We start from the raw sequence: 13,583 nt of genomic DNA on the forward strand, positions 1-13,583 counted from the left end.
GCAAGGTGCGGTTCGACCTAAAATCTTGGGTGAGCTCCTGCCATACGCTGCAGTGGCCAAGGTTTTTATATTAACCTCAATCGATTTCTCAGGTCTTTAGCAGTCACTATGTAAAAAGTGAAGCAAGCATTTGATTGACAAAAACGCCTAAAAAGAAGTTGCCTCCAAAATGTACAGGATCGCTTGGATCGCTTGGACCGCCTGGACTGTAAAATTGAATTGAAAGTTTTTTGAAACCGTGCATTTAGTAATGTGATTCTACACTATTTTAAAGATAGATTTTAAAACTTACTGCAAATAAGGCATAAATCTTCACATCAACGTTTACTAGGCCTACGTCTTATTCCATCTTGGTTTAGCATGGGTACCAAGATCGCACTTTTCGTATTTTTAAAACAACGGTCCGTGGACGGATTTCAGCCGAGTCGCAAAGGTATCACATATACTGTAACAGGTCAGGGGTGGGCAAACTTGTTCAATGAAAGAGTCACTTGTGGAAGACTATAGCCTAAACACCAGCGAGCCGCAAAATCAGTAATGATTGTCAATTTGGTTATTATATTATTAGTCATTTTGGGATACTACTTTGACCACCTTTGGCGGTCGCACTTTGACCACCTTTGCCATTGAGTATAGAATCTAAACCTGAAAACAATGTCGGGCTCTATGTCTAGTGTTACGTCATACGAAATGCTGGCCAAAATAAAGAAAAAAATATACAGAAACGTTAATAAACGGACTACTCTTGGTAGCTTTTACATTTTTTTGGGAATTTTACAATTCGACTAGAAGAGCCACAAAAAACATGCTGGCGAGCCGCAGTTTGCCCACCCCTGTAAAAGAGTAAACACGATACTCTTAACGGATGGAAAATAATTAATAAAATATAACAAAAAAAATAATATGAAATTCGAAATGACCAAAGGGGCATAATATAAATCATAAAAGGTGACACGCAATATGTACTACAATGAGGTGCGTTCAGACAAAACAAGCATTTTGTTTGCTGTGTATGAGTATGTGCAATTGGCGCCGGATGCCCGGTCGTTAGTGACGCTTGTGGCGCTAGGCGTAACGTACATAACCTGAGTAGTCTTTCTACAAACTCGATTACGCGTTCTTGAATTTGATTGCTCCTCTTGCTGGATTTTTTAACGATTAAACTTATAATAAAATTTACGGAATGTAAATTTACGGAATGTAAAAAAATTCCGTAAAAAAAAATTTACGGAATGAAACATGAATTAAGTCTTGTAAAGAAGAACGATGATGATGCTATTTTTAGAGCGAATAATGTTGATGCTGATAAATTTTTTTTAGATAATTTATCATGTTTTAAGGCATATGTAATACTTAATTATTTTGAAAAATATAGACTTTATAAATCAACTGAACCAAAAACTAAGTATCCAGTTGCTTATAGAATGAGGAAATATGATGCAATCACAATCTACATAATTTACTTAGAGATTATTTGTGAAATCTTCTTTAAATATTCCTAGATTTGTAATAGTTGATATTCAAAAAATAAAGCTGGAAATCAACAAACAAATCCATCAATTTTTTTATCATATCAATCTACAAAATATTCATTTTATGCTTAATTCAAAAATGATATCATGCGATAGACTATCGATCACTATAGTATTGATTATGCTAAAAATCATTTTGCTAGGGCTTATGATGAAGCATTAGAATGTAAAACTAAGTTTTATAAAATGGATGAAATTATTTTATAACCAAATATTTCACCTGTAGATTACACAGATCTTCATCCAGTTTATGTAGTTGATAAAATGAATTTTTTAAAGTGTTTTTTAAAATTACTTTTTAAAATTTAAAAATAATTTCTATAATTAAATATGGCAACCAGGCAGAAAATCAAAAATTCTTTAATTACAAGACGATTATTAAAACCTTACTTGAACAGCATGAGGGTGTCCTAAACTTTTAAAGAAAAAATTAATTCAAAATATGATAATGTTGAAATAAAATATGATGGTGATCTTCAATCATTTGAAACTACTCATAATAGTTATTCACGCAACAAAAGAAAAAACGTTAAAGTTTTAAATTTAAGACACTGGAAAAAATATTTTGTAATTTTTTTTATTAAGCTGAAAATATTTAAGCATTTAATAACTAATATTAAAAAATTAATTTTTTCCTTAAATATAAAATGTTTTAGAAAAAAAAGCTGAGAAAATGATAAAGGTAACAAGGTAAAACATAATACAAAAATAAATCTGTCAGAAAAATAAAAATGAAAAACATTTAAAACGCACGTAGTTGTCGGCCCGACAGCTACAACGTGCTATTCTCGCTATAGCGATTGTAGCTCCTCTGCCGCTGACGAGTAGCAAGCTAGACGTCGCGTTTTTACGCCGTCTAAAGCTCTTTGTCGGGCCGACGTAGGTCCATTAGTGAAGTTAGATGAAACCGCAAAACCGTTTAGAAAAAAATAATGATTAAACATACATAAGTAAGTTATATTTAATATGTTTAAAATATAAACTTTATTATTTAATGATGTTTGTAACAGTCTGAAAGGTTTTATCACTAAATGTTAGTAACAATTATAATAATTATGGAAATTGCTATAGTAATAACACCTTTGGTTTTTTATTGAAATAGTTTGAATGTAACACGTATTAAACTTTTTTGTGCATTCTGCGTTTTAATTAAACCAACGATATAAAGAATCTTTATATCGTTCTTTATATCGTTGATTCCATGGCCGCAAGGAATGTTTGTTAGCTCATAACTTTAACATTCACTCTTCTTAGCAGGTTGTCAATTCAATATGAATTTTGTGCTTTTAAAATAAAATGGTTAGTCGCGATATTTAAACCACTTTAACGTGGTAATATATTGTTGCTTCTCAGTCAATTCTATTTTGTGACTGTCTCATTGTTATATGTTTAAACCAGCTTTGCTGAACCGCGCAACGATTAGTTTGCATGAAACCAATCCGAGGTATTCGACATACGGCATTTAACCAAGAATGCCTCTGATTGGTTGATTTCTCTTGTCCTTAGCTACGTGGTAGAAACCGCAATGCTTTTGTCAGGTTGTGTGATTTTGATTTCGGTTTGAGCACAAGCTTGCTTGTCGAATTTATTGTGGTTGCAGAGCAAAGTAATCAATGCAATTAACTAATGCAATTATTTAAACAAATGAAGCAAATCAATTATTATGCAAATGATTAAAAACGTGAAAAGGGGCGAGAATGTTCCAATTTAAAAGAAAAGTGTCCAAGTGAAACGACTGTGTTGAGACAAAACCATGTTGCTGCTTTCACTAGATCAGCGGTCTCCAATCTTTTTATACGGGATTCAACGGGCTTTTCATTTTTTTTTTTTGAAACAAAGTCATTATAAAGCAAACATACCGGCATGTTACTCCACTGATTTGTCTTGGTGTTAAACTTGACAACACTTCGTGGGCAATTCCATCCACCAATCATAATTTTCTCATCAGACTGGCCTGGAAAATATATTCGATTTCGTTAAAACCAGCAAGAAGCAAATACAGGCCGGTTGCAGCCTGTGGACATTTTCTGTGGCAAGCGAATTGTTTAGAGTTTTATTTAAGACGTTAAGTTCTGTCATTTATTATAGGAGTGATAAATGCGTCGTAACAAAATGCAAATGCCTAAACACTTTTATTAGAATGTGCACATCAAATGATCGAAGGCATGATTGCACTAATGACTAAACTCAAGGACAAGACGCAAAACCCGATCAAAATGAATATTGCAGTATTTGGTTGTAAGCATTGTTACATCACACAAAGTCATTTGTCAAATCTACTGCTGCTGTTGCTACTATCACTAGTCGCTTAATCATTACCATCCTGGTCCATGTAGTGTTGTATATTAAACATTATTGGTTCAATAGCTCTATATTGCCATAATTCTGTTTAGTAAAGAATTAACTTATATTAATGTAAAGCTTATTTCAAAGCTTTCATCATAACCTTATAATTTTATGCAGTGTCAAAACCATCTTCCAAGTTAGAACTAATCGCGAGTTGTCCCGAGCGTACTTAATTGTATGAAATCATGAAAACTGCTAAACACCAACTCGTATTGCCGTGCTGCAATTCTGTGATACTCGTCTCTGGAAAAACGAGCGCGCGCACACATATATAACAAATACCATATAACATATCATCGTACAATCAGTGCAACCATAATTAAAGCAACATGTCCAGGTGGTGACAACAAGGTCACCGCTTGGATGGTGATGTGGCCAGTTACAGCGGTGTATATGGTGTATGTACTTCGATCACCAAACAGCTGACACTTCAGTGCAGATCATGGATTCGAGGTGGCAGCATCCCTTCACAGCTCTGGTGGCCCGTCCGACTAGATCTGGCAAATCTTCTTTTCTATCACAAGTAATTGAGACTAGGACTTCTATGGCTCTATGCTAAATCCGCCACCGCATAAGGTAGTTTGGTGTTTTTCAGAATTTGCAGCCTTTGTATGATGCGCTTACCAACGTAGAATTTCATGAAACGCTTCTTAACATTGAAGACTTTGATACATCTAAATTCATTTTATTAATCATTGATGATTTGATAAGTAGCGCACAAATTACGCATCACGCATTACTCACAATTGTTTTTTAAAGTTTAAAAGCTAATTCTCCCAGTTTGTGACGATCAGTTATAAAGGTTATCTGCTTGAGTTAGGCGTAACGTTCCCATATGAAAACTTCTAAGTTACTAAAAGCGAAGCCAGCATTACGCAACGCTATTATTAAGGGCGCAGCTGATGAGCTTATCCGTTGCATCTGTGAGTGCGTGATGTAGAATACCAAGAAGAGGTCCGGCAAAATCTTTATGTAAAACCCGACATAGCAAAAAAACTTAAATTTAAAGTGGGTGACAACGTACATATTAGCAAAATGGAGCGGCATTTAGAAAAAGGCAACTTACCAAACTGGACAGAAGATATTTTCACCGTGTCGACCGTTGAAACTACCCAACCCTTTGTTTATGTAGTGATAGATTACAGCGGAAAAGAATTGGAAGGGACATTTTATGACCAAGAGCTTCAAAAAATAATTAAAACCGATGACGAGTATCTGATCGAAGCTATCATTGCCAAAGGAAAAAGACAAACGCAGGTTCTCGTGAAGTGGTTGGGTTATGGGCCAGATTTTAACTCTTGGATCAACGAAAGCGATCTAAAACGTTTATAATGTTGCGCAGTTTTCATGTCAACAAACAATATCAACCATTTCGGCTGTTTCATGTGAACGCTGCGACTCACGCACGACACCCGGCGGGTCCCGACGCACCACATTTTTTGATCAGCACAATGGATCTACATATTTGTGTGACAGCGCAACGGATCATCGGACTGTCTATCAGTTTTGACGTCAAAAACTGCTCTCGAATAATGCAGAGTGACGTCACTACTGAATCCAAACCACGAGATTCTTTTCATCTGGCGCTTGTAGAGAAAAGTCATGGGGTTTTAACGGAGGAATGTTCACTTCACTGCCCAGCAACTAATCGGTTGTTATTATAAAGCAGATGCCTCCACATGCATGGATACTGTAATACATTGGTTAATTATAACTTTTGACTTAAATGTATAAGTGCTTTAATGTATGATGTCCGGGTGTATATTGTCTTTTTATTAATAAGGTCGATGCTAAAATGCATTAAAACATGTCACCATCAGACGCCACAAAAATCAAACAGCCCACATAGAATCCAAATGATTAAACTAATGATAATAAGGTCACGTGAGGAAAACAAGCAATAACAGGCAAACGTTTGAGAAAATTATACTAAAGATTAAAAAAGTAAAATAAAATAATTTTTTGGTTAAAATGGAAATATTCGATCAATGTCAACAACAAATAAGCCCATATTTAAAATTTATTTGTTTTTTGAGACAACCAAGGTAGAGAGCCATTGTACATATACTTTATAAATTGAAACGACAGACGGTAAGAGCAGAAAATACATTTAATTAAAAGCAAAGATTCGTTTGTACAAAATAAGTAGTTTAAGATGAGAAATTTAATTAAACAATTTGAAGCTGACGGAAACGGCGTAAAAGAATTCCCAAACACAAAACATCAAATTTGACAATAATCGCTTTTATGACGTAAAAATCAAATGTCAGATAACTACTGATCGAAATTGGCCGATAAAATAATGACGATAAAAAATATTTCGACGAATCACGAAATATATTAAATGAACTGTCAAACATATCCAGATGAGGAAATCAAAATCCAACAAAACTTCAGATGGAATGGACACCAGAGTACTGTCGTACTTTGTCCATGTTGGTCGATACTTGCCATTTGTTGGTGGCTGGATCATAGAACTCAACTGTTTTGGCATTTTCCCTATAAAATATACAAAGTAAACCCTTAAACACAAATTTTAGATGATGACACAAAATAATTCCTGTACCAGGTTGTATATAAGTTAATTATTGGAAAGCAAGTTATCCATGATATATTAACCATAATAAATAAACTACGTAATCCACTTCGCAATAGACGATTACAAAACAATGTGGTCCAGACGGTGGTCGGACGATTCAACCCACGGACGATTCTACCCCGGACGATTCAACCCACGGACGATTCAACCCAGGACCATTCAACCCAGGACGATTCAACCCGCGGACGATTCAACCCGCGGACGATTCAACCCGCGGACCATTCAACCCGCGGACCATTCAACCCGCGGACGATTCAACCCACGGACGATTCAACCCCGGACGATTCAACCCCGGACGATTCAACCCGCGGACGATTCAACCCGCGGACGATTCAACCCCGGACGATTCAACCCAGGACGATTCAACCGATTTTTATACGTGCTGTGTTTGTGTTCAGGTTCATGTTCTTAAGCTTGCCTGTAAATAAAACAACTTTCTTTCCAATTAATCGACGTATAAACAGGTGTCTATAAAAATATCAGTAATTTGTGTACATGCAAAAAAATAAATACACACATTTACGTACGTGGGTCGAAAGCATTTTGTCTTTTCAAAAACTTCAAAAATGTTAACTTAATGCTAAAAGGAGAACATTTTATATAATAACCGATCTACACGGGTAAATACAAAAAATAATAGCAGGCGTAGACAGAAATGTACGCAAAGTACTGTATAGGGCAAAATAACAATATTCAAGGTTTTACTGGAAAGCAGAAAACAATAAGTGTTTTGATGTACAACCAATGCTAACAAGAAGTGGTAAAAGAAAAAAAAGGAAACACAAAAAGCTTTATATTAGCTTAGGCTTATATATTAGCTTTATTTAGCTTACATAATATTGGCTACAAAGTAACTTGGTGATAACCTAAGCCAATAGTACGTGAAAGGTCCGTGGGTTGAATCGTCCTAGGTTGAATCGTCCGGGGTTGAATCGTCCGCGGGTTGAATCGTCCGTGGGTTGAAAGGTCCGTGGGTTGAATCGTCCGCGGGTTGAATGGTCCGTGGGTTGAATCGACCTGGAACCCCACACCGGTTCCAGGACGATTCAACCCAGGACGATTCAACCCAGGACGATTCAACCCAGGACGATTCAACCCACGGACGGTTCAACCCCGGCCATCTCATCAGCCAATAATGTTTAGTTACTGTAGGTTAGGTTCAAAAACTATTTTTATTACGTAAGTTGAATTATTCTGGGGCTGAGATTAATTTAAAAACTAACTTGGTTACAAGCTACTGCAGCATATCTTCTGCCTAATCATAGCAGACTGCCTAACCACTCACAATCAGACAATTACAAGCTACGTCTGCAAAGTAAAACCCCTTTGCTTGTTATGTGATGATTGCATTTGCTGGAAAGACAATAATAATAATTATTTTGCTCTATGATGTTATAATGACCAAGAAGCATCAAACAATATTGGATTTGTGACCAATTAAAACATGTCCGAAGCCTGCTATTGCCACAATAAAGCTATGGCTCCACCAGTAGTAATTTAAAATTATCACTACATTTTTCGGTAAAGATTTAAAGATTCGAACTGGTACTGATCGCTGGCAATTTCACTGAGTAACAATTTTTAAATTGTTACCGGAAGTGATAAAATTACCACTGAAAACTATCACTGAGTGAAAATTTAAAATTGTCACAGTGGTGGAGCAGCCGGTGACAATTGGAGCATAATGATTTAAATTTTCAAATTTAGCGATACTTGTAGTCAGGTTTTTTTTTAAGGTTTGGTTTGGGTGACCGCTAAGTAGTTTTTAGAGACCGCAAGTGTTCATTTAAATACCAAAAAATAGCCATATTTGCAAGTCCAAATTTTGGGAAACCGCTGGAGAAATTTGGGGGACCGTTTCGGTCCCCCAAAACACCTTAAAAAAAACACTGCTTGTAGTGATAATTTCGGTAAGAATTTATCAAAATATTTTGATAAATTTTGACTGAAATTATTCCGGGTACAATTAAATAAAAATGACAATTGTGGTTTATTACGTAACATAAGAAAGGCTCATTGTTCTATTGATTGTTTTCGAGGCAAGACAGGCATTCCGCATTTAAAGTGATTTGTGGTCACTGGTCACATCAACTTAGTTATATAGCCAGGGTTGCCATCAGTCTCAACTCAAAAGTAAGGACGACTAGAAAACGAACGAGGAATACCACCTTAAACAGTGTACAACAAGAGAAAGCAACCAATGTTCCTAAAAAAAAAAAAAAAAAAAAAACAAGACGCTATCTGCATGTTCATAATTTTGGTATCTCTTTGGTACAAAATGGTATCGTAAGGTGACAAAATGCCCAAAATAAGGACAAAAGTGCCCACCTCCGCCCTAAAAATAAGGACGAAAGTGAAAATAAGGACATTTCTTAGAAATAAGGACAAATATATTTTCTAAGACACGGACCTTTAAAATAAGGACAAATCTTATAAATAAGGACGGTATGGCAACCCTGTATATAGCCAAGGACAAAACTAACCGGTGTAGCTGGGAGGGGGAATGAAAAACTTGCGGAAGAAGTTCGAAAGTATCCCTGTATATTTGATAAGAGTGATTCCGGCTACAAGGATAAATTAGGCAAGCTGAACGCTTGGAACAAGATTGATGAAACGCGTGAGAAACAACCTGGCACTTATGTTCATGACTGGGCAGAGTTGTTGAACAAATGCAGCTGATAAAGAATGAAGCTGAAGTCCTGCAGAGTGTCAGGGTCTAGTGCAGATCAAGTTGCGAAAGCTGAAAAAAATTTGAATAAATACAAAATTGTGCAGTGGTATAATCTTTACATTCGTCAAAAAGCTTCCACAACTAACTTAGAACCAGTCGACACTCCATCTTTCAAAATTGATGCCGATTCTTACAAAATTTTGATTTTAGAGGACGCCGGAAATAAATCCGAAAAGGTAAACGCTCTTCCAGCGGTACAATACAAGTTGCGCATTAAATCCTTTAAACATCGAAAGTGTAGAAAAGAGCAGTGCAAAGAAACGTCGAAGACAAGATGAAGTTTTTCACGAAATAACATCATTTCTAAAATACAAAAGTAGCAAGACGACAAAGCAAAGCGATAAAACGGATGACATCTTTGGCAAGATGGTTGCTGCGGAGTTGAAGATCCTTTTAGAAGAAACAAGATATGTTGCCAAGCATCAAATATCTGACTTGTTGTACAGATATCAAAGAATGGCTGCATCAACAGAGCAAAAATACGTCTCATAGCACATCATCGACATGTTTTGCGGTGCACCAAGCTCAGGAATGTGTTATTGAAACCAACATGCAGAACACCTTTTTCAACTTGTAATAAACCTACTAGTTGTACACATTTCCTTTCAGCATGGTGCTGATTATAAAGTTATTAATACATGTTTCGAAGATTTACTTTATTTCATCACCTACAAAAAACTATGGCAAAGAATCGTAAACACATCCTTCGACAGTGCTTCCATCAGGAATGTTCCATTTATAATGAGCCAACTAGTTTTCTATATCACTTTTACGTAATAAGCCACTGTCGTTGTTACTGCCATATTGCCCGAAATCAAACAAAACGAAGTTGTAGTCGGCGTCACAAACGACAAGCAGAACCATACTTAAAAGCGCTTTATAATTGTGATACAAACTCCCACTTTTTGTTGGACAGCGAATGCGAACATGCTTCCAATCTTGCGCCCCAATAACCTGCGGCAAGTTCCTCTTCTCTTCAAACTGTTTTGAGATAGTTAGCCAATCTCCATTTGATGCAAGTTTATTTGCATAAGTAGAGGCTAGAACATTGTAGATGGTCTTGAAAATCTCCTGAATGATTGTGGATATAGTTTGACGGCCAATTCTAAACTGCAAGCTAAAAGATATGTTAGACCCACCAGCAGCTAGATGACGAAGTGTCAGAGAAAGTTTTTGTTCAGGTGGAATAGGTTTTCTGCAGTTTATAACGTGTTTTGTTATTGGAGTGGCAACCAAGCAAAGCAAGTGCTTCAAACGACTAGAAGTCATTCTCATTTATCGAAAGTACATTTCTCTATCTTCAATGAGTTCTTCAATAAGCTTGTAGCTGTTGATATGTTTTTTCTAAAACGCATTTCTAACCTACACTCTGTGCTTTCTTTGTCTGTATGTTAAAGAAATGGCTATTACTGCTAAACATTCTTCCTCGCTGCTTGAAGGACTGTCACTCTCCATGTCTCTAACCGTGACGCGACACCTTATCGAAAGACACTTTATCGAACGACACTTAATCGAACGACACTTTATCGAAAGACACTTAATCGAACGACACCTGATCGAAACGACAGCTGATCGAAACGACAGTTGATCGAACGACACTTTATCGAACCGAAAGTTAATCAAACGACACTTTATCGAACCGACAGTTAATCAAAACGACAGTTGATCGAACGACACTTTATCGAACCGACAGTTCAAGCAAGATTTTTGCGTGTTTCTCAAACATTGAAACAATGGGTCATTGTGATGTTCAGTTATCTGTCCATGTTTGTTTGATAAAGTTGGATTTTGTAATTTTTGAGATATTGTGATATTTATATAATTTTGCTCTCTCTCCGCATTGAAACGTATTACTCATTTACGCACCAATAACTTGACTAACTATTCTTTTTCGTTCTCTTTTCACAGCGGGGGCGCGGCGTAACAGGAAGAATTTATAGAAATGTGTCACTTTTAGAAATACCTAATTTACACTAAATTCACTTTCTTTAGTTTTACAATTATGATGTATACAGGAAGCCAGATGATGTTTCTACTAACCTGTAATAATCTCATCGTTTACGACGCATAGGTTTCTAGTAATTAACGATTGCAAATGTGTGTGCGGGGTTGGCCACACCTAGTATTTTTAGTAAACTCGCGAGCCTGGTTAGGATAGGGTTAAAAGATCCACAATTTATTGAAACAACTGACGATATGCACTGTTAAAAGCACGACAACTGACGAAGTGCACATTTCAATCGCATTCATTTAATTACAAGTTGTGTGCAATTGCTCGAAGATAACTTTTTATGTCCATATTTGTTGAGTCATAATTTTCAACTATGCTCTTCAGCCGTTGGTTGACAGCGTCGTAGCGCTTCTTCCGTGGTGGGCCATCGATTCCACCACTCAATTGTTCAATTAACATTTCGTTGGAACCTTGTTCCTGCTTAATTTTTTTGACGAGTCTGCGAAGCGTCGGATGGGATATTGAGACACGCTTGCTGAACGCATTGTGCCATCCTTCAATGCTATTATTCGTTCGTGGAAGGTCATCTTGAACCCGGTGGAAGACATTCACATGTGTACGTGCTACCAAGCATCGAAGCCATTTATTTTGCGCTGTCGGTCAAGCTGGGATAAAGACCACTTTCAAGAAGCTACTTTGTGTAAAAGTCAGACAGCGACATGCCCCTTGCTATTAAATTTTGCCTTCAATTCCTTACTCTTTGTATCTATAATGACTAGTCTAGTCTACTGTACAGACAATCTCGTACTTAGTAATTCTCGTGCGTATTCTTGTGATATCTTATTAATATGTGGGCGGGCCGGCCGCCATGCGCAATCAAACACTTTATGATACAAATATAAAATATAGATATAAAATATAAATCGTCAACTTTATGATATATACATCACAATTCATTAATGCACACCATTACAAAGACCGCACATCACAATGGCTCATTGTTTCAATGTTTGAGAAACACGCAAAAATCTTGCTTGAACTGTCGGTTGAGTAAGTGTCGATAAAGTGTCGTTCGATCAACTGTCGTTTTGATTAACTGTCGGTTCGATAAAGTGTCGTTCGATCAGCTGTCGTTTCGATAAAGTGTCGTTCGATCAACTGTCGGCTCGATTAACTGTCGTTCGATAAAGTGTCTTTCGATCAGCTGTCGTTTCGATCAGGTGTCGTTCGATAAAGTGTCGTTCGATAAAGTGTCTTTCGATAAGGTGTCGTAGTACCGTCTCTAACTACAAATGATCTATTCTGCATGCTGGAGTGCTGTTGCAAATTTTTATAAAATGAATCTCTTCTGAGCTAACAATTGACAATTTTAGTTATCACTTTTTATGTGATAATTATTGCGGTGATGAAACGAAATGTTTTTAATTGATTTCCCAAAACTCATCATGACCTTCACCTTCATCTAGTCTATTGGTTCATGGAACTCGGGTAGGCAATAAATTCATCAGATATTAAGCCTTTAGTTAAAGGTAAATTTATGATAGTATAATATCTAAATAAAACAATATGATTACGTATAATAATTATGTTTACTTATAAACATTCACCCTCCAAACACCCATATAAGGCCATCCACCACACAAGCTGAACCATTATTTCTTTTCTCATTCATAGATGGAACATCAATCCAAGTTTTCGTATCCAGGTTGTATTTTTCAACAGAGGATAGACGATATGAACCGACATGTCCACCTGATTTAATCCATTCAAAGAACATGATATGTCATAAATATCCTTAAACATTTGAAAGATATTTGCACTTGCAGCAAGAGTCACCTATCGCATATATTTCGTTGTTTAATACAACAGCAGTTAATCCAAATCTACAGGTTTTCATTGGTGGAATATATTCCCACTTTCCGTGTCGTGGATCATAACATTCTGCTGTCTTTGTTGCACCATGATCCCATCCTCCAATCGCACAAAGCAAACCTTTCAAAATTAACCATAAATCAATTAAACGCGTCACTTGCGCTTGAAATTCGAGCATAATTGCTCCAGCACATTATGAAGGAAAAGTCAAATCTTTCACAGATTTTTTTGACCGTTTCTCGTTGCTTCTTTTATCTTTTGCTGATTTTTATAAATTTGTTTAAAAATACATGGAATACAATTCCAGGCACCAAAATTAGAAATTGTTGGAAAGCATGATATCTGTGAAGTCACACAGACTGTCATTTGAAATCATAGAACATTTAACACGTGACCAACAGCTTGATCTTCTATTCTCAGAGCTGCGTTTAGCATCAACTAAACTCTAGGACACAAAACACCACATCGCTTGTTTCTACACTTTTGTTTATGTTATGACTAGGGCCATTTTTATTTTGACCTAAAAAAAATGTTTTTTGACTTTATTTTTAT

At 36.3% G+C, this 13,583-nt stretch overlaps 1 protein-coding gene across 2 annotated transcripts; it reads right to left on the minus strand.

Moving 5' to 3' along the window:
• Window positions 1-5,657: 5,657 nt before the first annotated feature.
• Window positions 5,658-13,109, minus strand: LOC143451588 (uncharacterized). 2 transcript variants are annotated; one of them, XR_013114878.1, is made up of 4 exons: window positions 12,996-13,109; window positions 12,767-12,911; window positions 9,107-9,217; window positions 5,658-6,377 (listed from the first exon to the last, which is right to left on the minus strand). XR_013114878.1 is itself a non-coding variant. In XM_076952285.1 (3 exons), the coding sequence occupies exons 1-3, from the start codon at window positions 13,054-13,056 to the stop codon at window positions 9,187-9,189; spliced, it is 237 nt and encodes a 78-aa protein (XP_076808400.1). In that variant the 5' UTR covers window positions 13,057-13,109; the 3' UTR covers window positions 8,945-9,186. The 2 variants fall into 2 exon arrangements, 1 of the variants encoding a protein (XP_076808400.1); XM_076952285.1 differs by lacking the exon at window positions 5,658-6,377 and having other exon boundaries at window positions 8,945-9,217.
• Between the last annotated feature and the right edge of the window lie 474 nt (window positions 13,110-13,583).

Source organism: Clavelina lepadiformis, chromosome 4 (assembly GCF_947623445.1).
Source record: "Clavelina lepadiformis chromosome 4, kaClaLepa1.1, whole genome shotgun sequence".
Classification (NCBI taxonomy): domain Eukaryota; kingdom Metazoa; phylum Chordata; class Ascidiacea; order Aplousobranchia; family Clavelinidae; genus Clavelina; species Clavelina lepadiformis.